The 25,728-nt window shown below is 44.4% G+C and overlaps 1 protein-coding gene across 3 annotated transcripts in view; it reads left to right on the top strand.

Annotated features, from left to right (window-relative positions):
• wwc1 (WW and C2 domain containing 1) overlaps nt 1-25,728 on the top strand; it is a 171,429-nt gene that overhangs the window by 24,634 nt on the left and 121,067 nt on the right. For all 3 annotated transcript variants that reach the window (XR_010976111.1, XM_068043868.1, XM_068043869.1), the window contains exons 2-5: nt 9,358-9,467; nt 9,692-9,895; nt 14,610-14,686; nt 15,014-15,093. Coding sequence is in view for 2 of the 3 variants with exons in the window: in XM_068043868.1 (XP_067899969.1) it covers nt 9,358-9,467; nt 9,692-9,895; nt 14,610-14,686; nt 15,014-15,093 (471 nt within the window). In the remaining variant the exon portion in view is untranslated. The remainder of the gene's footprint in view (nt 1-9,357; nt 9,468-9,691; nt 9,896-14,609; nt 14,687-15,013; nt 15,094-25,728) is intronic.

Genomic DNA, 25,728 nt, shown 5'->3' with positions numbered 1-25,728 from the left:
CAAGTCAGGTATGGCATTGGGGTTTTATCTGCTAAATGCCATAAGTTCTGTTCTGGTGTGGTATAACTTTTGAAGAAGCAAAAAAGAAGAAAAAGGAAGGTGTAACGGGAAAAAAAGTTGCACAACAGTATATGTTTTGATAGGTGTAATGGAATGAAATATTAAATACCTTGCTAAGTGAAGTTGGAAGATCAGAGTAACAACTTTGTCTTTCCTGTCTGTTATATAATAGTGAAAGATTGTGACAGTTCTTGTGTTTTTGCACGAGCTAGTTTCTTGGATTTGTCGTCAATGGTTACTCCTGTAAGTGGACCTTGCATCCCCTACAATTAAGGGTGCACAATTTCCTGCATAATATCTACATAAACAGAAAACCCTTAAAACATATTCTGCTATTGGAATTTATTACGTGCTGCCAAGCTGAATTCTCTTCTTTTATTTTTAGGTAATTACTCTTAGTGATTTGAGATTCAGGCTTGAATCAACTATTAGTTGACTACAAATAGAAGAATGCCCATACACAGTTGAAGATATTGAAAATATACATTTCTTAACACTCTGTATATAAAACAACAAGGTAAATGGTGAAATGCAATTTGCTTTCTCTCTAAACATGGACCTTTAGCGATATGTTTATTTCTTAATAGCTCAAACTAGCCTAATTTTGCTTGTTAGGCTTGTGCAGAATATTGAACTGCTCAGCCTTATAGCTGCTACTGCCCTTTCCTCTTTTCCAAGAATGATCAATATCAGTCTTTAGATGAAGTTTCACGGAGAGTCACAGAGAGCTGCAGCCAATCAATGGCTCTTCCCTTTTTCAAAAGACTTAAAAAGCTATTAAAGTTATGACGTTTTCAACTGTGAGCAGAGGTTATGTGCATACTCCCCCAGCACTGCAACAAATCCTGAAAGAAAGGCCAGAGATAATGCACCTCATGCCAGAATTAAATGAAAATAGTCATTCATTAATACTGAATGGAATCAATCTATTAAAAGCCTAAGATGCTTGTCAGTTAATAGGGCATTCCAGTTCATTGACCTCTGGAGCTTGCTATTCTCAGTTTTGTTAAATCTACATATGTAAGGAATGCCATAGGATTTGTGAACTGATGTCACCTATTTAAGAAATACCTTGAATGATATTGACAACTCCTGACATGTTGATTTTTTAGCATAACAGAAATGCAAGCTAAAACTGCAATATGGCAAAAGCTCATTGTGCCACTATAAATCATTCTCATCTGATTCTAAGCATGCCTGCTTGTTGTAGTAATTGGGATATCATTATTTTGTGCTTCACCTTCAACATCAACATAGATAAGTTCAAGCTAGCATGAAACAATTCAGACATGGTTGACACCTGCAACCTCTTTGTATAGCCATTTCTACCAATATAAGTTAGTAGCCATACCCTTTTGTAGTTGTGGAGGATAATTGACTTTCATAATTTATATTGGCACATTTTTTAGACTGAATACTGTAGGAAATTTGAATAACTATGGCGAGTTGTGGATCCTTTCTTTACCATCTATAAAATTGCTTCTGTTGTCTGCTGCATTTTGGAAGGTCTAATGCAGGTGGGAAGTATACAGTAAATGGCAGAACCCTTAGGAGTATTGACAGGCAAGAGATCTGGGCATACAGGTCCACAGGTCACTGGAAGTGGCAACGCAGGTGGATAAGGTAGTTACGAAGGCATACGGCATGCTTGCCTTCATCGGTCGGGGCATAGAGTGTAAAAATTGGCAAGTCATGTTTCAGCTGTACAGAACTTTAGTTAGGCCACACTTAGAATATTGCGTGCAATTCTGGTCGCCACACTACCAGAAGGACGTGGAGGCTTTGGAGAGGGTACAGAAGAGGTTTACCAGGATGTTGCCTGGTCTGGAGGGCATTAGCTATGAGGAGAGGTTGGATAGGTTTTCACTGGAACGACGGAGGTGGAGGGGTGACATGATAGAGGTTTACAAAGTTATGAGCGGCATGGACAGAGTGGATAGTCAGAAGCTTTTTCTCAGGGTGGAAGAGTCAGTTACTAGGGGACACAGGTTTAAGGTGAGAGGGGCAAAGTTTAGAGGGGATGTGCGAGGCAAGTTCTTTACACAGAGGGTGGTGAGTGCCTGGAACTTGCTGCCGGGGGAGGTGGTGGAAGCAGGTACGATAGCGACATTTAAGAGGCATCTTGACAACTACATGAATAGGGTGGGAATAGAGGGATACGGTCCCCGGAAGTGCAGAAGGTTTTAGTTTAGGCAGGCATCAAGATCGACGCAGGCTTGGAGGGCCGAATGGCCTGTTCCTGTGCTGTACTGTTCTTTGTTTTTTGTACCCTTTGTTTAATGGTGGTTTGCCATCCGACCTGCAAAGGGCATTTTGCCATTCCCTTAAGTTGTTGCATTAGTTAACCCCTTTCTTCTATAGGGTGCCTAAATTTGTGTGTTCCATAGCTCGATTGATTGGGTTCACACACTAATTAGTGTTTATAACTGGCCATATTACATGCAAAGTTTTATTTGTGTAACTGTTGTATGTGAGGGAAACAAATTTATTGATTTTTCTACCTAGTATTACTTACTTTCTAGGAGCCAATGATAAAACATTTTCCTCATTCTTCTGCAGCAGTCTACTTTGACTAAATCCTTTCAGTGGAGATTTGGACCCAGAGCCCATAACAGTAATCCCTGACTTGCCATGGGATATTTGCCAGTCTCTGTATAGTGTCTGGTGTGCTTTTGTACACTACACTTCAAAAGTAAAACAGAAAAGGGTCATTCCATGCTAGTTTCTTCATATCTGGAGCTGAGAATTTACAATCTGAAAACTTCCCTCACTGGTAATTAACCAGTAACTGATCTCAGAATATGCCTGTTTATAGCATTTAACTCTTGTGAGCTGAACCAGAAATGCAAAAATAAACACAGTTGTACATTAGCAGTAGAAAAATATACTGTGTTTCACATTGTATAATGCTGGTTTCATTGTAAAGCAGCACACCATGCATGACACCCAGATACATCAGCAAATGTTTTTAACATGATCAGTAGATAGGGTGAGATGAAGAAGGCGCTTAAACTGTTTCTTTTCTGGAATATAAACCCTACCATTTTCTTATTGTAACATCTGTTTCTTAAATGTGTCCAGTGTCCTGGCCTCAACCACCCTTTCTGATGACTTGTTCTCATTGTTGATCACTGACTGTGTAAAGAAATACTTGTGGGGCAATTTTATGCTCTCCCTTGTGTCGGTTTTGGAGGCAGGGAGAGCCTATAGTATGGTGGAATGGCGGCGGGGTGGGAGCCCGTCAGCGTCACGCCTCCACTCAAATTACGTCCAGGGCTTGAAGACCTAGGAACAGCCTTCCCGTCCTGCTGCCAATTTGAGGCCCTTAAGTGGGCAATTAATGCCCAGTTAATGGCCTCAACCCGCTGCCCCTAAATTAGCCCAGTGGCAGGCGGGCTTGTCGCTGCATGGGGAGCACACCAAGCAAACTTGTGATTGTTAGTTGCGGGCTCCAGGGGCAGGGGTGGGGATGCCCTCATTAAACAGCACAGTACCTGATTGAGGGTCCTGGCATCAGAAAGAGGGGGGCCCACTGAGAGCCACCCCCTTGCTACCCCTACATACACCCCCTCCCCCCTTGCCTGACTTAGCTGTGGCCTGGGTCCAGGGCCTCGAGTGAGTGTCGTGCTGGCAGCAGTCATCACCTCTATGATGGCACTGCTCAGTTAAAGAGCTGCCGGCCGACAGTGCTCAGCAGGCAGGACTTCTGCCATCGGGGTCCTTGATCCCGCGGACGGCCCGCCGCTGTAAACTTTACTGCGAGACTCTCACTGGCGCTTTTGCCGGTGGCCAAGACCCCTGCCGCCAGATAAAATCTCAGCCTTGATTAATTTCCTTTCATAACCTGAATATTTGTCTATTATTTTGTATTGTTTGCTGTAACTGACAGTATTATTTTGGATTTACTCTATCCCTGCTATTAAATATCTTGAGCCACTTTATATCGTTCTATTTGAAGTGCTTCTTTTCATGGCTAGAGATTATTGTGTTGCTCCTCATGTCTCCCTTCTAACCGTGGGGATTAACGTCCCTTCTCCACTCTGTCCTGAGGCTTAGATAGCCTCCTTTTGTTGTAGTAGCCAGAACTCTATACAATATTCCAGTTGCAGCTTGACCATTTCCCTTCAGTTTGCTGTCTGAGAATTGCTTTGTTTATTGATAGCTCAAGACTGTTTGGAAATAGTGAGCAACAAGTTAATTAATATTCAATTTCCTCGGTCTTTCCCAGTGAAAAGTCCTATCCTACTTATGGAGTACATATGCCTCCTATTTTTAACTTCAGTTATGCGCTTGCCTTGCATTTGTCCATGTTGATCTTTATTTGCCAGTGACCATCCCATATGCAAATCTGGCAACTTCTGTTCTTTGGTGCTGCAAGGATCAAGGATTTAACATCACCAGGTGATGAGATTTAATGTTGCATTTATATTTGCAGAACTACTTCTGCAATATCAGCATTAGAGCCCCATAGAAATTTCTTTGTATATATTGCAGAGCAGTTTCTGAAGCAGCCAGAGCCACATGAAAATAATTGCAATTTCACTCATTTTAAAGCTATGTGGTTGGCTTTTACCAATGGGTTTTATTCTTGCGTGCTTTGTTTCCTGTATCGTCTTGCCTGGCAACATTTTACAGATGAAAAGAAAGTTAGTTTTCTAACAATGGATAAACAGCATACTCCGATTGTTCAGTGAATCTCATTTTCAGATCAGTGGATGAGAGTTACTGATACTACTTAGTTATCGTGTTTTATAATTGCTGTTTCATTTGTAGCAGACAGTATGTATAGGCTTTTCCTCCATTGATGATAAATCGATTTTCTCAATCTGCACTGGTGGCAGCAGAAACAGGTATTTTATTTATTTTTTTTTAATTTAGAGATACAGCACTGAAACAGGCCCTTCGGCCCACCGAGTCTGTGCCGACCATCAACCACCCATTTATACTAATCCTACACTAATTCCATATTCCTACCACAGCCTCACCTGTCCCTATATTTTCCCTACCACCTACCTATACTAGGAGCAATTTATAATGGCCAATTAACCTATCAACCTGCAAGTCTTTGGCATGTGGGAGGAAACCGGAGCACCCGGAGGAAACCCACGCAGACACAGGGAGAACTTGCAAACTCCACACAGGCAGTACCCAGAATTGAACCCGGGTTGCTGGAGCTGTGAGGCTGCGGTGCTAACCACTGCGCCACTGTACCGCCCAGTGTCCACTTAACTGCATTTGAGAATGAAACCAGTACAGTTTTGAATTTGCTGTGCTCCACTGAGGTCACCTAATGATGCACTGCAGATCATTTGTAACATGTTTAGGATGCTACTCAGGACGTGGAGAGATTTACTTGTTCTATGTTGAGACTGGATAAGCACAAACTACAGCCTAAACTGTAGACCTATTTGTGTTTGTAGCTTGTTTTGTAACTTTATTGAGCTGAAGGACTTTTTCCAGAGATTGAAATCTTTTCTGCTGACTATGTCTGTTAGCAGTCTTCATGTCGATATAGGCAGTGTTTTCAATCAGCACTTTGGTATATTTCACAAGTCCGATCAGGATGACTAGGTGCAGCAGTGCCAGCTCAGTAGATCGATCGCATTATTGTCATGCTGTTTACTTGTACTGATTGAGGCAGACCAACAGGTGAACTTTATAATTTGGTGCTCTGATTTGGCAGCATTCAGATAATTTTGACCTTTGAGCAGTCATGTCCTTCTTCAAGCTTTTGTTACTGTAGATGCTTTCCCTACAATATGAAAGAAAGAATGTTTTTAAAGCTGACAATTGAGATGGTTTGCAAGATCTACCAATTAGAGTTAGATATCTGGTACTTTGGGGTTGTGGAGGACAGTGGGATTTTGCTGCACTCACAGACAGTACTGTGTTTTACTTACTGCCAGTAACACCCTCCCTCAAAGCGAAACACCTTTGACCCCTCTGTCCTTGCAAAGCACCTAACTTCCAATCTCTATTTTCTCTCAAGTCTTTGAACATGTTCGTCATCTTGCAGATCTGTGTCCACCTTTCATACAGCTATTTGTTTCCTTCAAACAGGATTCTGTCCTTCCCAGATCACTGAAATAGCTCCAAACAAAATCACGAACAACACCTTATGTGACTGTGACCATAGTGTGTTACCCTGGTCCTTCTACACCTCTTTGGTGTGGTTGACTTCGTCAAAGGCTGCATTCGCTCCCATGTCTCTTTGCCATCCAGCTCTGTGCAACTGCCCTCACTTTACGGGCGGCACAGTGGCGCAGTGGTTAGCACCGCAGCGTCACAGCTCCAGCGATCCGGGTTCAATTCTGGGGACTGCCTGTGTGGAGTTTGCAAGTTCTCCCTGTGTCTGCGTGGGTTTCCTCCGGGTGCTCCGGTTTCCTCCCACATGCCAAAGACTTGCTGGTTGATAGGTTAATTGGCCTTTATAAATTGCCCCTAGTATAGATAGGTGGTAGGGAAATATAGAGACAGGTGGGGATGTGGAATTAGTGTAGGATTAGTATAAAATGGGTGGTTGATGGTCGGCACAGACTCGGTGGGCCGAAGGGCCTGTTTCAGTGCTGTATCTCTAAACATAAACATAAACTTGGCTCATTTTACCGATCTGATTGTATCCAGAGTATTTCCAGCAATGTTTCCCTTCCCATCCCCACATCATCACCTTTGGAGCCCCCAAGGGACTATGCTGGTCCTCCTCTTATCTACTCTATTGCTGATGACATTATCTGCAGACAAGGGGTCAGCTTCCATGTTTACACCGATGACACCCAGCTTTACTGCCACACCACTTCTCTTGACCCCTCCACTGTCTCTAAGCTTGTTCAAAATCCAATCTTGGATGAGCTGCAAAATGTTGGGAAGACCAAAGTCTTTATCTTTGACTCTTCCTACTAACCATACTCTTGGCTCCAGTTCCATTTCCCTTACCCGGCTACTGTCTTGGGCTGAAGCAAATTATTCACGGTGCATTCTATTTGACCCCAAGCTGAGCCTCCAACTTCACCTTCTATTACAAAAAACACAACTATTTCTACCTCTGTAACATTGCTTAACACATTGCTATTTGCTGCTGAAACCCTTATCCATGCTGTTGTCACTCAGCTATTCTGATGTTTTACTGAAATAAAAACAGAAAATGTTTGAAACACTCAGCAGGTCTGGCAGCATCTGTGGAGAGAGAACCAGAGTTAGCATTACAGTTCTGTGACCTTTCATCATAACTGAGAAAAGGTAGAAACATAATAGGTTTTGAGCAAGTGAAAGGGGAGAGGGTGAGAAGAACAAAACGGAAGGCCTATGAACGGGCGGAGAGCTGGAGACATTAAATGACAAAAGATTGTATTGTTCATAGCCAAAGGGGACCAGTAAAGAAACAAAAGATGTGTCTCGAAGAAACAAAAACAAAAAGTGCTGGAAATACACAGCAGGTCTGGCAGCATCTGTGGAGACATGTGTCTCGAAGCGGTGTGAATGGCAGGATAGCGGCAATCCAAATATAAAGGAAAGTAATTAAGAAAGAAACAAAAGAAAATAAAAACGAACCAGCAAAAAAATGAAAAAATGGGGGGCAGAGGTTATGATCGAAAATTATTGAACTCACTGAGTCCTGAAGGCTGTAAAGTGCCCAGTAGAAAGATGAGGTGCGGTTCCTCAAGCTTGCGTTGAGCTTCATTGGAACCTTGCAGCAGGTCAAGGACAAAAAGGTCAGAGTGGGAGCAAGGTGGAGAATTAAAATGACAGGCAACTGAAAGCTCACACTCATGCTTGCAGTCACACAAAGCCATCACCCTGTCTACTTTTGGTCTCTGCAACGTAGAGGAGATCACATTATGAGCAGTGAATACAGTATACTAAATTGAAAGATGTACAAGTAAATCACTTTCACTTGGAAGAAGTGTTTGGGGCTATGGGCTGTGATAAGGGAGGATGTAAAAGGGCATGTTGCATCTCCTGTCTTCATGGAAAGGTGCCATAGGAAAGGGTGGGGTTGTTGGGATGATTGGGGAGTGAACTAGGGTGTCATGCAGGGAATGGTCGCGTCGGAGTGCTGGGAGAGGAGGAGAAAATGTGTTTGGTGGTAGCATCATGCTGGAGGTGATGGAAATGACGGAGGATGATCTGTTGAAGGCAGAGGCTGGTGGGATGGAAGGTGAGGACAAGGAGAACCTTATAATGGTTTTCGGAGGGAGGGGAAGGGAGCAGAAGTGTGTGAAATAGAACGGACACGGTTGAGGGCCCTGTTGACCATGTTGAGATGAATTCTTGGTTGAGGAAAATGGAGGGCATATCGAACGCACTAGTATGGAAGGTTGCAACATCCGAATAGATGCAACGGAGACAGAGAAACTGGGAGAATGGAATAGAGTCCTTACAGGAAGTGGGGTGTGAGGAAGTGTAGTCGAAGTGGCTATGGGAGTCAGTGGGTTTATAGTGAATACAGGTTGATAGCCTATCCCCAGAAATGGAGACCGAGAAATCAAGGAAGGGAAGGGAAGAGTTGGAGATGGATCATGTGAAGGTAAGAGAAGGGTGGAAATTGGAAGGAAAGTCAATTCAATTTTCCAGTTCAGGCCGAGAGCAGGAAATGGCACCAATGCACTCATCAATGTACCGGAAAAAGAGGTGAGGGAGGGGGCCCGAGTAGAACTTGAACAAGGAATGTTCCACAAAGAGGCAGGCATAGCTAGGACCCATGCAGGTACCCATAGCAACGCCTTTTATTTGGAGCAAGTGGGTGGAGTTGAAGAAGAAAGTTGTTCAATGGGAGAATAAGTTCAACCAGGTGGAGGAGGGTGGTGCTGGATGGGGACTCTTCTTTAAAATCCCTTCATTGCCTTGCCCCTCCCTATTTCAACTACATTCCATAACCGTAAAAGACCTTCTCACTTGAGCTCTCCATTCCTTGCACTTCTGACCTTTTGTGGAGCTCCTCCCTTCTTCCCATGTTTGCGGCATGGCCTTGCAGTCAGCTGCCTAGGCCCAGTGCTATAGAATTTCCTGCCTAAAGCTTTACACCTCCTTCTCTTTGACCCTCCTTAAAATCCCCTTCTTTGACCAAGCTTTTAAATACCTGTAATCAATATTCTGTGTGAGGCACGTTTTTCCACATGATGGGTACTACATCAATGCATATTGATATTATTCTTTAACTCTTCCTAGGCTTCTCTGAGTGATATACGGCATTACATAAACAGCAAAGAGACAGATTTTTGTACCAAGCCACTGTGATGCAGTATTAATTAACCATTGATAAAGACTAGGAAGCTGACCTTTATTTTCTTTGTTCTGTAGATGGACCAAACCTCTCTCCTTTGGTGATTGTGTAGGAGATGAATTGCCATTGGGTTGGGAAGAAGCATTCGATGCACAAGTTGGAGTCTATTATATTGATCACAATACACGTAAGCATTCCAATTACAGAATTATATTGCTTCACCTTTAAGTGTTTGATCAATCAGCAACTACAAACAGAATTCCAATATTCTGTAGCTTTTGGTGAAAAATAAATGTGTAAATTGTTTTGTCTTACTTCAGCAAATCTCATAACCAGATTGTGACATAATCAAGCTTTTGTCACCATTTGAAGGCTTTGTGCATGCTCAGTTCATGATTTATTATCTTTCAGAGACAACACAGGTAGAGGATCCTCGGGCTCAGTGGCGAAGAGAACAGGAACGCATGTTGAAAGACTATCTGGTCGTAGCACAAGATGCTCTAACTGCACAGAAGGAAATCTACCAAGTGAAGCAACAGAGATTAGAATTGGCTCAACACGAATATAGGCAGCTAAATGATGTCTGGAAGGATAAATCTAGTTCCCAGAACAGCTGTGAGTACTGATAAACTATTGCCTTCTGCTTAAAGAAGTGTTCCTTTTTAGAAGCAGTGTTGCTTTAATGGAGAGTTTCATCTACTTATCCTAATGTACAGTATCTATGATAAAGCTTAAGATGCAGATGTTCCTCACTCTGGATTTATGTAGAATTTTAATGGAACCGACCCGCTCTCAGTTGGGTGTGCCGGCATTTGGTCAGTAACTTGATCATAACAGCAGCGGGAACAGCCACAGCATTAGCATCCAGTCTTTGGGTTTCCTGGCCAATCACAGAGTGCGGGCGCGATGACAACCTGCATGTCAATAGAAGGAATTCTGTTTAAAGGGACCCCAGCAGAGGTCAGAATGGCTGCATGCTACATTGGTTCTGTAGGTTTCTGGAAAGAAAAGGATGGAAATGATACATGGGATGGCTGCTCCCCCCAGTTCTCTGGCTCTTCCCTGGAGGTGATGCTAGATGCTGTGAGCAGAGAAGTGCTGTTTCCAACGGACTGAAGGTGTGCCTGGAAGTCGCGAAAGCAAATGAGCACCAGGAGTTTGGTCCCTACAACCTGGATTCAGTGCCGCAAGAGGTTCACTAACATCGTTTGGGCAGGAAAGGTGAGTGGCATACTACTTTCTGGTGTCAACCCCCACACTCTGACTTCCCCAGCATACTTCTGCACAGCATTCCTTAGACCATCACACCATGCAGCTCCACTTCCTCTCTCTCTTGAGGCACCACCTCTCATCCCCATCTGTGCATGAAGCACTCTCACACACCCTCATCTTGGTGTTATTTAACACCCATCCTTCACAGTCACCCATTACAAATGTTGTTCTTCCATGCTCTGTAAATATCCTATTTCTCACATTCATAACTCTCTGCTTTCTCTCCTTAAAGAAGAGGGCACACAACTCTAGAGAGAGGCAGTGAAACATGGGTGGCTCACAAGTCATAGCCATGCTGACTGCTGCAAAGGAAATTGGTACGTGGCAGTCAGTAGGCATTGATGATGAAGAGATGGAGGTCTCCCGCATGCCTAGAGACAGATTTATTTATCAAACTGTCATTTGGCATATAACAATCACTCATTAGAATTGCTGTCACCACTAACTGAAATGTTGACTTTGAACCTTTTCCTCATGTCAGTTCTAATTCATGTCTTTCATCTGCCACAGGTCCTTCAAGGGTGATGCTGGAGTGGGAGGAAGCCAAGGAGTCCTCAGAGGAGGGCGCGCACTCTGATGAAGCACCCTCACAGGATTCATGCATACTCTCCACCAGCTCAGATGTACACATTTTGGTGGGGCCTCCAAGGGAGATAGTTACATAGTCACATGGTGGCCTGCACAATAGCATGTGAGCAGGAGCAGGTGCTTGAGACAGGGAAAGCTGTGGCGAATCCCTCTCAGAGGACGCAGTACATTCCAAGCTCTGCTCAGTTTGAATGCAGATGCTGAGTCTCGGGGGTCATCCATGAAGAGGGCACTTCTGGATCAGCAATGGGAAATATTTGAGGTTCTGCCATCATTTCCAGAGACACTGCACACCATTGGAGAGAGATTGGAGGGGTCAGTCTCTACTGTAAGTGCCTTGAAGTCTCAGGCATTTGTGCTGATGTCCACCTCCATTGAAAGAGTGGCCACCTGCTGAAGAATCAGACATGACAGGCATGCTTACCCTGACCAATGACCTGTGCACTAAGTCTGCCACTCGACACAAATGGAGGAAAGCCTTGCCTTGGCCGTTTAGCGCCTCGCCAAAGTGGAGTAAGGTGCTCCCCAGCTCTTGGCTAGTAGGGAAGTGCAGGTGGGCTATGAGAGGGAAAATGGAGAAGGGATGTGGGAACTCTTCTCAAGGCACTCTTTGGGTGCCTTTGTGCACCTCCACAGAGTCCCACATGCTGCCTCGTGCCCCGATGACTGAGTCTGCCCCTGCACAGATGCAGGTGGGGTAGTCTTTGGTGTGGCCCAAACAGGCTGCAAAACCCAGAGACTGTCCGCCATGGGCATCTCATCTGTCAGAGCAGGGCAATGAACAGCCTGCTTCTAGCTCTGTTGAAACCAAATAGGTAGCACCACATAGGGGTAACAGAAAGCAGAATAAGTAGACTTCTTATTTGCAATGTCAATTTCATGATGTATATGAATATTTCAAAGATCAAGCACTTTATTTGAAGTTTCCATTGTACTGCCATCTCCAGTGTTGCCTGCTGAATTCCAAATGGACAATAGGCTTCAGGAGAATGGTATCACTAGAGTATAAGACGAGCAAAGGGTGTGAATATGATGGAGGGATTTTTGACTGTGGGCATAATTTCCGTTGGGTGGGGGTGGGGGACAGAAGTTTTAGCATTGGCATGCCATATGGCTTCATGCACTGAGGTTATCTGAAGCATGTTGGTATGAGCTTGTCATGGACTTCTCTGGCAGCTAGGTGACTGGCTGAAGGCACCCTAGCCACATCAAGCTTCTCCTCCTTATCTGAGGATGCAGATAAGGTCAGCACCGTCCTCCTTTTGCAGCGCATTGTTGTGCAAAGCACAGCAGACCACTACTATTCTTGATACCCCTGCTGGTGGATATTGAAAGGTGCCCCCATCTCTTTCCAGGCATCTGCATCACAACTTCAGCAGCCCATTGGCTTGCTTACTGATCGTCCTTGTGCTCATGTGGCTTCTGTTGTACCTTTCGTCTGCTTCAGTGATAGGGCTCCTCACAGATGTCATCACCCAGGACCTCATAGGGTGGCGCTTGTCTCTAAAGAGCCACCGCTCACTCTGAAGGTACGTAGATCAGTGAGATATGTGACAGTCGTGGAATGAAGGAATCATGGGATCTTCAAGGATATCTTTCACAGACATGCATGAAAACCATCCGATGGTCACATACTAGCTGAACATTGATGGAGTGGAATCCCTTCCAATTGATAAATACTGCTGAAAAGTCAAGCAAGCATGTTCATAGAGATAGTGTTGTATTATTTCCTTTTCTTCCTCTTGCAGAGGGTTCTGTAATTAGCTGAATCAAGGTGAGATATGATTACAACTGTTACACTGTACAGTCAATATTACAGGATGATCTGAGAGCATCTTGATTGTTACATGTGTGCAGTCTGTACCTGTAAGAATCCAGCCACTGCAGCAGATGGGGGAGCCCTCTGGGTCTGACTGGCCTCCTTGGTATTAAGCGGATGTAAGTGGCAGCCTTGGCAAACATGGCATCGGTCACGAGGGAGATACACTTGTAGGGAGCAGATTGTGAAATCCTGCCGATGTCACCAGCAGAGCCCTGAAAGGAGTCGGAGGCGAAGAAAGTCAGGTTGTCGTGACCTTGATGGCCACTGGCAATGCATGTCAACCTGGCCCTCTTGGGAAGAGGTCTTTTTCCAGAAGTCTGCAGATGTCAGTAATGAGCTGTCGTTAAAGCCTGAGGAGCTATTGCTCTGTCATGGCGAGGAAGCCGATCCTCTTTCTGTACACCCTGTGCTGGTGGCTTATCGCCTTCCTTGAGCCGGAGCTGTGTCCATCCCCTCTGTCCTGTGGCTGCAGAGAAGGAAGCTGCTGCTGTTGTTGCTGTTCCTGCTGGTGCTGTTGGTGTTGATCCTGCTCCTATTGTTAATATTTCTGCTCCTCTTGTTCTTCATCTGCGGTTCATGGGTCCACGGTACAGCTGCATAAGCTGCTGCCATACTGTCGTGAAAACTGACAGCAGGGAATTGCAGATAAAAGTGGACGAAGTCTAAGATAGATGTAACGACTTCCAAAACCAGTAAAGATGTGAAAGCATGCTGTCAGAAGAAGTCGTGGGAGCACAAACCTTTCCTATAGGCAGGGAAGCAGCTTTGCAGTTTTACTCTTTTAATGTCTTTCCAGCCTGTGAATTTCATTGGTCAATGACTCCCTGCTCTGGTCTTGCCGTGTTGATCCTGGCATGTTCCACACAGCTCTGGAAACGAGTGCACTGGGTGTTCGAGCCAGAATGCTGTGTTAAAGGCAGAATTAATTGTCACTTTACATATTTAAATGAAAGGCCTGGCAGCTCCATGGGGGTTTTCTGCATGAGTCCAAAAGCCAACAGCCGGAAGTGAGTGGGATCATGTTGGGTTTCTGTAAAACTGGCATTTGTTGGGCATTTAACCTCCCTATCCAAATCTGAACCCACATCCCCTTGGCTGTTAAAATTCTGCCCTTAATTTTTGCAGCCAATTTCTGACTTTTGGTTAATGATTTCCCCCTTTTGGTTAATGAGTTCCTTGGTTTTTAGTTAATGAATTTTCCACTTTTGGTTAATGAGTTTGCAAGTTATTTAGATTCCCACTCTGGGACTTAGTCTATTACAGGGTACTGACCAACTTTAAATGTAGATTCACCAGAATGATACCATGGTTTAAGACAGTTTTGTTGGGTAAGGTTCTGCAGTCTGGAAAGAATGTTACATAGAAAATAGGAGCAGGAGTGGGCCATTCAGCCCCTCAGGCCTGCTCCACCATTCAAAAAAGATAATGGCTGATCGTCTAATTCAGTACCCTGTTCCCGCTTTCTCCCCATATCCCTTGATGTTGTCCACTGCTTTTCTAAAGGAACTATGATTGCCAGTTTATGCAACCTTAAGTTTCTGTGAGCATTAGAGAGAGTACGTATATTTCTATATTTTATCTATATATGTATCATGTTTCTAAGAGCCAGAATTTTCCCATTTGAATATTTTTGTGATTGTTTTTAAGTGTTCTCAGGTTCTTCGTCTAGTACTAAGTATGACCCAGACATTCTCAAGGCAGAAATTTCAACAACAAAATCCAGGGTAAGGACTAGCATAATTCATAAAGTTGTGATTATCAGTTTCTTTGAAGCCTCCAGATTGTTCATAACTATCACTTAGAATGCTTGTCGATTACAGCTCTGGGATGTTTACTCATATTACAGAATTTAAAGGTTTAAACCAAGAATCTAGTGAGATCTAGCACTTTGTGTATCATGTTGTGCGGTAATGCCACCTGTAGTAAGAATTAGAAACACAGCTTGGGTCCCATGTCGGAGAAAATTTTAAAAAGTACACAAAAATGGTTCTGTGTATAAAAAAAAATGCTAAGCTCGAACAAAATCAGTAAACTACTTTTCACTACAATAGGTGAATAAACTGAAGCGAGAGCTATCTCATATGAGGCAAGAACTTCAGTACAAAGAACAAGGATTTGAAACTCTTAAAGCGTAAGTATAAGAAGACTGTAATACATTTCTTCACAAATTAATTTTCATGCAAGGAAAAAGTAATCTTCAATGGAATAGTTATACCACTTCACATTCGTACTCAAATGCATATTCTTTGGAAACAGGAGATATAATTATCCGAAGGGTGGTAAAAGGAGGAGTGGGGCGATTAGGGACCAAAAAGGGGATTTACACATGGAGGCAGAGGGCATGGCCTAGGTATTAAATTAGTATTGTGCATCTGTCTTTACCAAAGAAGAAGATGCTGCTGAAGTCGTAGAGTGTGAGAGGATACTGGATGGACTGAAAATTGATAAAGAGGAGTTATTAGAAAAGCTGGCTGTACATAAAAGTTGATAAGTCACCAAGACCGGATGAGAGGCATCTGAGGATATTGAGGGAAGTAAGGGTGGAAATTGAGGAGGCACTGGCCATAATTTTCCAAACCTCCTTAGATACAGGGGTGGTGCCAAAGGGCAGAGGACTGGAGAATTGCAAATGTTACAGCCTTGTTCAAAAAATACTGTAAGGATAAGCCCAGCAATTACAGGCTGGTCAGTTTAACCTTGGTGATGGGAAAGCTTTTAGAAATGATAATCGGGGACAAAATTAACATCACTTGGATGAATGTGGATTAAGTAAGGAAAGCCAGCATGGATTTTTCAAGGGCAAATCATGTTTAACTAATTTGATTGAGTTTTTTGATGAGGTAACAGAGAAGGTTGATGTGGTGTACATGGACTTCCAAAAGACATTTGATAAAGTGCCACATAACAGACTTATCAGCAAAGTTGAAACCCGTGGAATAAAAGGGGCAGTGGCAGCATGGATACAAAGTTGTGAGTGTGACGGGAAACAGAGAGTAGTGGTGAACGATTGTCTTTTGGACTGGAGGATGGTATATAGTGGGGTTCGCCAGGGGTCAGTATTAGGACCACTACTTTTCTTGATCTGTATTAATGACCTAGACTAGGGTGTGCATGGCACAATTTCAAAATCTGCAGATGACGCAGAATTTGGAAGTATTGTGAACTGTGAGGAGGAAAAGTGATAGACTTCAGGAGGACACAGACAGGCTGGAATGGTGGGTGGGGGGGCAGGTGCACATGGCAGATGAAATTTAATGCAGTGAAGTATGAAAAGAATAGATATAGAATAGATTTTCGTTGCAAGAATGAGGAAAGGCAATATAAAACAAAGGATACAATTCCAAAGGGGTGCAGGAGCAGAGGAAACTCTGGGTATAGGTGCACAAATCATTGACGGTGGCAGGGCAGGCTCAGAAAGCGGTTAGTAAACCATATGGAATCCTGAGCTTTATATATCAAGATGTAGGTTACAAAAGCAAGCAAGTTATGGTGAACCTTTATAAAACACTGGTTCGGCCTCAACTGGAGTATTGTGTCCAATTCTGGGCACCACACTTTAGGAATGATGTGAAGGCATTGAAGAGGGTGCAGAAAAGATTGATGAGAATGGTTCCGGGATGAGGGACTTCAGTTATGTGGATAGATTGGAGAAGCTGGGGTTGTCTTCCTTAGAGAAGAGAAGGTTGTTACGACCGAGACAGGAGGACTGCACTGTCAATTCAGTCCCACTTCTCCACAGGCCACAACTTAGCGATAAATTTTCCCACTTACTGAAACAGTTAGATACTGTATTTGTCCCCAGAGTAAAGCACACCAACGAAGTTTCTTTAATAAACAACAAAATTTTCTGTTTATTACAAGCCAAGTCTTAACCAATAATGAAGTAAATATATACGTGAATTGAAATATTAAAGCCCCTTATTTTCCCCCTAGCCCTCACACACACGCACATAGAAACATAGAAAATAGGAGCAGGAGTGGACCATTCAGCCCTTCGAGCCTGCTCCGCCATTCATTATGATCATGGCTAATCATCCAACTCAGTAACCTGTTCCCGCTTTCGCCCCATACCCTTTGATCCCTTTAGACCCAAGAGCTGTAGCTAACTCCTTCTTGAAAGCATACAATGTTTTGGCCTCAACTGCTTTCTGTGGTAGCGAATTCCACAGACTCACCACTCTCTGGGTGAAGAAATTTCTCCTGATCTCAGTCCTGAAAGGTTTGCCCCGTATCCTTAGACTATGACCCCTGGTTCTGGACTCCTCCACCATCGGGAACATCCTTCCTGCATCAACCCTGTCAAGTCCTGTTAGAATTTTATAGGTTTCTCTGAGATCCCCCCTCATGCTTCTGAACTCCAGACAATATAATCCTAACTGACTCAATCTCTCCTTATACGTCAGTCCCGCCATCCCAGGAATCAGTCTGGTAAACCTTCGCTGCACTCCCTCTATAGCAAGAACTTCCTTCCTCAAATAAGGAGACCAAAACTGCACACAATATTCCAGGTGTGGCCTCACCAAGGCCCTGTATAATTGCAGCAAGACATCCCTGCTCCTGTACTCGAATCCTCTCGCTATGAAGGCCGACATACCATTTGCCTTTTTTACTGCCTGTGGGACCTGCATGCTTACCTTCAGCGACTGGTGTACGAGAACACCCAGGTCTCGCTGCATATTCCCCTCTCTGTCTATAGCCGTTCAGATGATAATCTGCCTTCCTGTTTTTGTTACCAAAGTGGATAACCTCACATTTATCCACATTATACTGCATCTGCCATGCATTAGCCCACTCACTCAACTTGTCCAAATCACCCTGAAGCCTCTCTGCATCCTCCTCACAACTCACTCTCCCACCCAGTTTTGTGTCATTTGCAAATTTGGAGATATTACATTTAGTTCCCTCATCTAAATCATTAATATATATTGTGAATAGCTGGGGTCCTAGCACCGATCCCTGCGGTACCCCACTAGTCACTGTCTGCCATTCGGAAAAAGACCCATTTATCCCTACTCTTTGTTTCCTGTCTGCCAACCAATTTTCTATCTATCACAGTACACTACCTCCAATCCTATGTGCTTTAATTTTACACACTAATCTCTTATGTGGGACTTTGTCAAAAGCCTTCTGAAAGTCCAAATAAACCATATCCACTGGCTCCCCCTCGTCAACTCTACGAGTGACATCCCTAGTTACATCCACGAAGAATTCTAGTAGATTTGTCAAGCATGATTTCCCTTTCGTAAATCCATGCTGACTCTGCCCGATTCTACCACTGTTCTCTAAGTGCTCTGCTATAAAATCTTTGATAATGGACTCTAGAATTTTCCCCACTACTGACATCAGGCTGACTGCTTTCTCGCTACCTTCCTTTTTAAATAGTGGGGTTACATGAGCTATCCTCCAATCTGTAGGAACTGTTCCAGAGTCTATAGAATCTTGGAAGATGACCACCAATGTATCCACTATTTCTAGGGCCACTTCCTTAAGTACTCTGGGATGCATACCATCAGGCCCTGGGGATTTATCGGCCTTCAATCCCATCAATTTCCCCAATACCATTTCTCTACTAATACTGATTTCCTTCAGTTCCTCTCTCTCACTAAGCCCTGTGTTCCCCAACATTTCTGGTATGATATTTGTGTCCTCCTTTGTGAAGACAGAACCAAAGTACGCATTTCGTTGGTCAGTCATTTCTTTGTTCCCCATAATAAATTCCCCTGTTTCTGACTGTAAGGGACCTACATTTGTCTTCACCAATCTTTTTCTCTTCACATACCTATAGAAACTTTTACAGTCAGTTTTTATGTTCCCCGCAAGCTTGCTCTCGTACTCTATTTTCCCCTTCTTAATCAATCCCTTGGTCCTCCTTTGCTGAATTCTAAACTGCTACCAATCCTCAGGTCTGTTGTTTTTCTGGCAGATTTATATGCCTCTTCCTTGGATCTAATGCTATCTCTAATTTCCCTTGTAAGCCATGGTTCGGCTACCTTTCCCATTTTACTTTTGCACCAGACAGGGATAAACAATTGTTGCAGTTCATCCTTGTGCTCTTTAAATGTTTGCCGTTGTCTATCCACCGTCATCCCTTTAAGTAACGTTTCCCAATCCGTCATAGCCAACTCGCGCCTCATACCTTCGTAGTTTCCTTTACTAAGATTGAGGACCCGAGTCTCAGAATCAACTATTTCACTCTCCATCTTGATGAAGAATTCTATCATGTTAGGGTTGCCCATCCCCAAGGTGTCTCGCACCACTAGATTGTCAATTATTCCTCTCTCATTACACAATGCCCAGTCTAGGATGGCCTGTTCTCTAGTTGGTTCCTCAATGTATTGGTCCAGAAAACCATCCCGTATACACTCCAAGAATTCCTCCTCTACGGTATTGTGACTAATTTGATTTGTCCAATCTATATGCAGACTAAATTCACCCATAATTACAGATGTTCCTTTATCGCATGCGTCTCTAATTTCCTGTTTAATGCCATTCCCAACATCACCACTACTGTTTGGGGGCCTATATACAACCCCCACTAACGTTTTTTGCCCCTTCATGTTTCTCAGCTCTAGGCAGCTCGACATGCATCCAAAAACTAGTTAACTGGGAAAAAAGGGATTTTTGTTTATAGCTGTTGCAAAGAAATAGAAGGAATAAAAAAAACATAGACTACAAAGATCTGGAAGTAAGTTCTTTGTTTTGGTGAGGTGTCCCAAAGTCGAATAGTTGGCTGCCACTATGAATTTTTCTAGGCAAGGTTGATAAACAGTCTGTTTGGGTAGGCGTTCAAAGAAATTCAACTGCAGAAGGCTTCACATAGGTCTTACAGCAGGTGTGCAGCAACAGAGGTTTCAGTACTCAGCACATTCGATGCAAAGTTCTTTCGAAGATGCAAAGTTTCGGCAAACATTCAGGAATTCTTCAAAATACAGGAGGCAATAGTACAACTTCATACAGGCTTTTGCTTTTCAAGGGCAAGGATTCTTGAAAGAGAGGTAACTCTGGTCTGGATTTTCTTCTGATCTCCAGCTGCCTCTTGTAGTCCAAAACTCAGCTGGCTTTTAACAGTTCAAAGTAAAACTAGCTTTTTTTCCAGGCAAGTCCCACGATAATTGTGAATTCTGTCTTGTCACAACACAAAAATAGCTCTTAAGTCAAACCCCCTGCTATGTTTACTTGAAATCACAAGCTTTCCAGTAAAAACTTGTTTACGGGTCAACCTTTTAAAAAAAAAAGTTCAGCCACTTCAGTTTTAAAATATAGATTCCAAGTTTTAACAAAAAATATGAAAACGCTTGTTACAAGGTTGAGAGGAGATTTGATTTGAGGTGTTCAAAGTAATGAGGAGTCTGGACAGAGTAGTTGGGGAGAAACTGTTCCCATTGGCGACAGGGCTGAGAACCACATGACACCGATTTTTAGTGATTGGCAAAATTTGTGATGAGGAAAGTGTCTTTATATGCAGCGAGTGGTTAGAATGTGGAATGCACTGCCTGAGATTGTGGTGGAGGCAGATTCAATCGTGGCTTTCAAATGGGAATTGGATAATCATCTAAAGAGAAAAGGTTTGCAGGGCTACAGGCAAAAGGCAGTGAAGTGGAACTAGCTGAGTTGCTCTCGCAGAGAGCCGGCATGGACACAATGAGCCGAATAGCCTCTTTCTTTGCTGTAACCGTTCTATGATTCCATGGAGGGTGGTGATAAAGAAGGGGGGAATGGATAGTTCTAGTAATTAGAAACCAGTAAACCTTGATAACATTGTTGAACATTTAACTGATTTAATCAAATTCTTTGAGGAATTTACCAAAGATAGATGTTGGTAATTTGTGTTATTCAGCAACAAACCTCATTGATGGGAGTCACAGTCAAAAATTGGGGATTTAGTGTTTTAGTCCTGCCTATGATTCTTGCTTTGTCTAGCAAGATTCCACTTTGGGAGTGCAGACTTGCTGAATCTGTCGTTAATGGCAGAGTGTTGCCATGCATAGAACTTATGACTATAGAATAAAAACTACAGAATACAAGTGAATGAACACTTCTCCATGCAAGATACAGATAATGGCATGCCTTATGTTGTCATCTCCTGTTCTAAAAACAAAGAACAAAGATAATTACAGCACAGGAACAGGCCGTTCGGCCCTCCAAGCCTGCGCCGATCCAGATCCTCTCTCTAAACATGTCGCCTATTTTCTAAGGTTCTGTATCTCTTTTCTTCCTGCCCATTCATGTATCTGTCTAGATACATCTTAAAAGACTCCATCGTGCCCGCATCTACCACCTCCGCTGGCAATGCGTTCCAGGTGCCCACCACCCTCTGCGTAAAGAACTTTCCACGCATATCCCCCCTAAACTTTTCCCCTTTCACTTTGAACTCGTGTCCTCTAGTAATTGAATCCCCCACTCTGGGAAAAAGCCTCTTGCTATCCACCCTGTCTATACCTCTCATGATTTTGTACACCTCAATCAGGTCCCCCCTCAACCTCCGTCTTTCTAATGAAAATAATCCTAATCTGCTCAACCTCTCTTCATAGCTAGCGCCCTCCATACCAGGCAACATCCTGGTGAACCTCCTCTGCACCCTCTCCAAAGCATCCACATCCTTTTGATAATGTGGCGACCAGAACTGTACGCAGTATTCCAAATGTGGCCGAACCAAAGTCCTATACAACTGTAACATGACCTGCCAACTCTTGTACTCAATGCCCCGTCCGATGAAGGAAAGCATGCCGTATGCCTTCTTGACCACTCTATTTACCTGCGTTGCCACCTTCAGGGAACAGTGGACCTGAACACCCAAATCTCTCTGGACATCAATTTTCCCCAGGACTTTTCCATTTACTGTATAGTTCACTCTTGAATTGGATCTTCCAAAATGCATCACCTCGCATTTGCCCTGATTGAACTCCATCTGCCATTTCTCTGCCCAACTCTCCAATCTATCTATATTCTGCTGTATTCTCTGACAGTCCCCTTCACTATCTCTACATACATAAATGATCTAGACATGCTAATAGAGGGATTGAAATCAAAATTTGCTGAGAACAATAAATGACATAACAAGGCTATGAAACAACACAGGAGAACCTAGACAGATAAGTGGAACAGGCAGGTATATGGAAAATGCAGTTCAACACAGATAAATCTGAAGTCAAAAGAAAGAGAATGGCCATACCCAAAAGTGTAAAATGGAACATGGATGTAAATGTAAAGTTAGAGATGAAAAAGGGAAAATTGGATTCTGGGTTGTATACACAGCTATTGAATACAAAAGCAGAAGGTAATGATAACAACTTGATTAATCTGTGCAGACATTGATTAGGCTTCAGTTGGTGTATTTTTTTCAGTTTTCAGCATCAGTTTTTGGATAGAAAGATCTCAGAGAAAATGTAATGTTGATTCACAGATGATATCTGGGATGACGAGATCTACTTATGTTGGAGGGACTTTTTTTAGAAACAACTTTACTGAGGAGATTTAATAGAATGGTCAAAATTATGAAAGCATTTGAGAGATTAAATAATGAAAGATTATTTCCATGGATCTTCTTCTTCTTCTTTGGGCCTCCTTATCTCGAGAGACAATGGATACGCGCCTGGAGGTGGTCAGTGGTTTGTGAAGCAGCGCCTGGAGTGGCTATAAAGGCCAATTCTGGAGTGACAGGCTCTTCCACAGGTGCTGCAGAGAAATTTTTTATCTGGACTTATAACCCGTAACTGCTGCCTTCCGTGTTGTTTTAGTCGCTGTGAGGCAACTATGGAGTGACCTCTCCATGGCGCATGCCTGGGCAAATTTATGGAGGTTGAGAGTTGCCCAGTCGTCAAAACCCCCCTCTCGGCCTTTCTGGTGGGGTCCAAAGGAGTGCAGGACACGACGTTTGGCACCAGTATGGCTGCAGGAACTGCCGGAAACATGCCAAAGGTGACACATGACCGCCTACGGGGTTCCGCTCCGGATTTTCTGTTAGGGTTTACTCCCTTAGCCTTGGTCTATAAATACACTTATATATTAAGAAAAGCAGTGGTCCTACCACCGAGCACGGGGGAATTCCACTATATACCTTCCTCCAGTCTGAAAAACAACCGTTCACCACTACTCTCTATTTCCTGTCATTCAAACAACTTTGTATCCATGCTGCTACTGTCCCTTTTATTACATGGGCTTTAACTTTCCATTCAAGCCTGTATGTGACACTTGATTAAATGCCTTTTGGAACTTCAAGTACTCCACATCAACTACATTATCTTCATCAACCCTCTCTGTTACCTCATCAAAAAAACTCAAGCACGTTATTCAACTTGGAGAAGTGTGAGGTGATGCATTTGGGGAGGTCAAACAAGGCAAAGGAATACACAATAAATGGGAGGATACAGAGAGGTGTGGGAGGAAGTGAGGGACCTTGAAGTGTATGTCCACAGATCCCTAAAGGTAGCAGGACAGGTCGATAAGGTGATTAAGACGACCTATGGAATCCTTTCCATTATTAGCTGAGGTACAGAATATAAGAGCAGGGAGGTTACGCTGGAACTGCATAACTCATTGGTTAGGCCACAACTTGAGTACTGTGTGCAATTCTGGTCACCTCATTACAGAAAGGATGTAAGTGCACTAGAGACAGTACAGAGGAGATTTACATGGATGTTGCCAGGACTGTAAAAATGTAGCCACGAGGAAAGATTGGATAGGCTGGGGTTGTTCTCCTTGGAACAGAGAAGGCTGAGGGGAGATCTGATTGAAATGTGCAAAATTGTGAGGGGTCTGGATACAGGATCATAGAATTGGTAACAGCAGATCATAAACTCAGGATTAGAATTAAGACCGCAATTGTTGACAACGCGATCGGTAGGTGGCGCTGTTTTGGCACATGCGCAAATACTGCATGTGCCACGAATACGTCACAGCTTGCGACTGTAGCAGCTGCCAGGACTAAAGATGGCGCTGCTCAAAGAATCACAGAGATGAAACCTAACAAACACGTGGCAGAATACAATGGCCGGAGTGAGAGAGTGGAGCGGGCCTGGGAGAGCAGCGCGGGGGCCGGGAAGAGCAGCGCGGGGGCCGGGAAGAGCAGCGCGGGGGCCGGGAAGAGCAGCGCGGGGGCCGGGAAGAGCAGCGCGGGGGCCGGGAAGAGCAGCGCGGGGGCCGGGGAGAGCAGCGCGGGGTCGGGGAGAGCAGCGCGGGGGGCGGGGAGAGCAGCGCGGGGAGAGCAGCGTGTAGCGATGCCGGGGGTGAGGGGGGGAGAGAAAGAGGGGGGGAGAGGGAGGAGAGAGGGAAGGGGTGAGAAAGAGGGAGAGGGAGGGGGTGAGAAAGAGGGAGAGGGAGGGGGTGAGAAAGAGGGAGAGGGAGGGGGTGAGAAAGAGGGAGAGGGAGGGGGTGAGAAAGAGGGAGGGGGTGAGAAAGAGGGAGGGGGTGAGAAAGAGGGAGGGGGAGAAAGAGGGAGGGGGGAGAAAGAGGGAGAGGGAGGGGGGGAGAAAGAGGGAGGGGGAGAAGGAGGGAGGGGTAAAGAAGGGGGGAGGGGGAGGGGGATGGGAAGTGGGGGTGAGGGGGATGGGAAGTGGGGGTGAGGGGGATGGGAAGTTGGGGTGAGGGGGAGGGGAAGTTGGGGTGAGGGGGAGGGGAAGTGGGAGGGAGGGAAGGGGGAGGGGAAGTGGGAGGGAGGGAAGGGAGATGGAGGAAGGGGAGAGAGTGGTGGGGGAGCAGCGGAGCGCCTTTTTCTGTGCATGCGCCATAAACACAACAGCAAAAGACTTACTGGCCAGTCCCTGGACCCGGTGACACCAAGGACTTCGCACGCTCGCTCCCCATGGCTCTCTACGGCCTCTCGCTTCCGGACCTCTCCATTCAGCCGTTCCCTCCAGCTGTGGATGCCCAACCGAGTTGCTTCTCCCCTACTTCTCCACAGTACTTCAGGCATTGCAACTGTCTGGTCCCTGCTTTTGCATGCTCCCTCTTCACCCACCCCTCCCCCTCTTCACCCACCCCTCCCCCTCTTCACCCACCCCTCCCTCTACCCCCCTACCTCCACCCCTCCACCATAGTTGAATATCTGAAGTGCAGTTGCAAAGTCGGGGAAATAGCATGCAAAACAAAACCTCAACAATTCTGGGTTTAATTATTGAAAAGTTTTATTAAGTATCCGAGGAACTGCTGTGCATGGATACATGAATGTTGTGTCCAGCATTCCCGTTAGACAGACAGGCCGAGTCTCTGCTATGCACAGCTAAAGAGATTGTTCCTGGAGAGCCTTGTGGTGAATGAACGCTTGGCTGTCTATTCCACTACTGTATTGTCCATGTGAAGAAGGCAAAGTCACAAGAGTCTGAGCTCAGTCTATTCTTGGTGAATGTTCCCCAAGCGCATACCAATGTGCATTCCCAATTCATCCATAAATGCAATGTTCCTTTCCACATCGTGATGAGATCCGCAGCATGATCCAGTTGCCTTCGTTGCTTGAATGCTGACCGTATGTCTCGAGGATTGTTTTCTCGACGGCATGTTTTACATGAAAAGAAGAAAAGCAAATCAGAGTCAGAGCTTGCCTCCCTCCATCCACTGAAATTACTGTTGCGCACACCTTTTTAAGTTCTGCAGTGAAGGCACCAATTGATACCGTCGCCAAAGAAACACTTATTACCCACCTCAGATGCAGGAATCATCACATCCTTGCGTCATCTCCTGCACTGCCTCCTTTGCTGGAATGCCGTCCTTAAGTGTCAAGGATTGTTTTCTCAAGGGCACATTTTACATGAAAGGAAATAATGAAAGAACA

Source organism: Heterodontus francisci, chromosome 12, assembly GCF_036365525.1.
Source record: "Heterodontus francisci isolate sHetFra1 chromosome 12, sHetFra1.hap1, whole genome shotgun sequence".
Taxonomy (NCBI): Eukaryota; Metazoa; Chordata; class Chondrichthyes; order Heterodontiformes; family Heterodontidae; genus Heterodontus; species Heterodontus francisci.
This window is presented reverse-complemented; position numbering and strand designations above follow the sequence as displayed.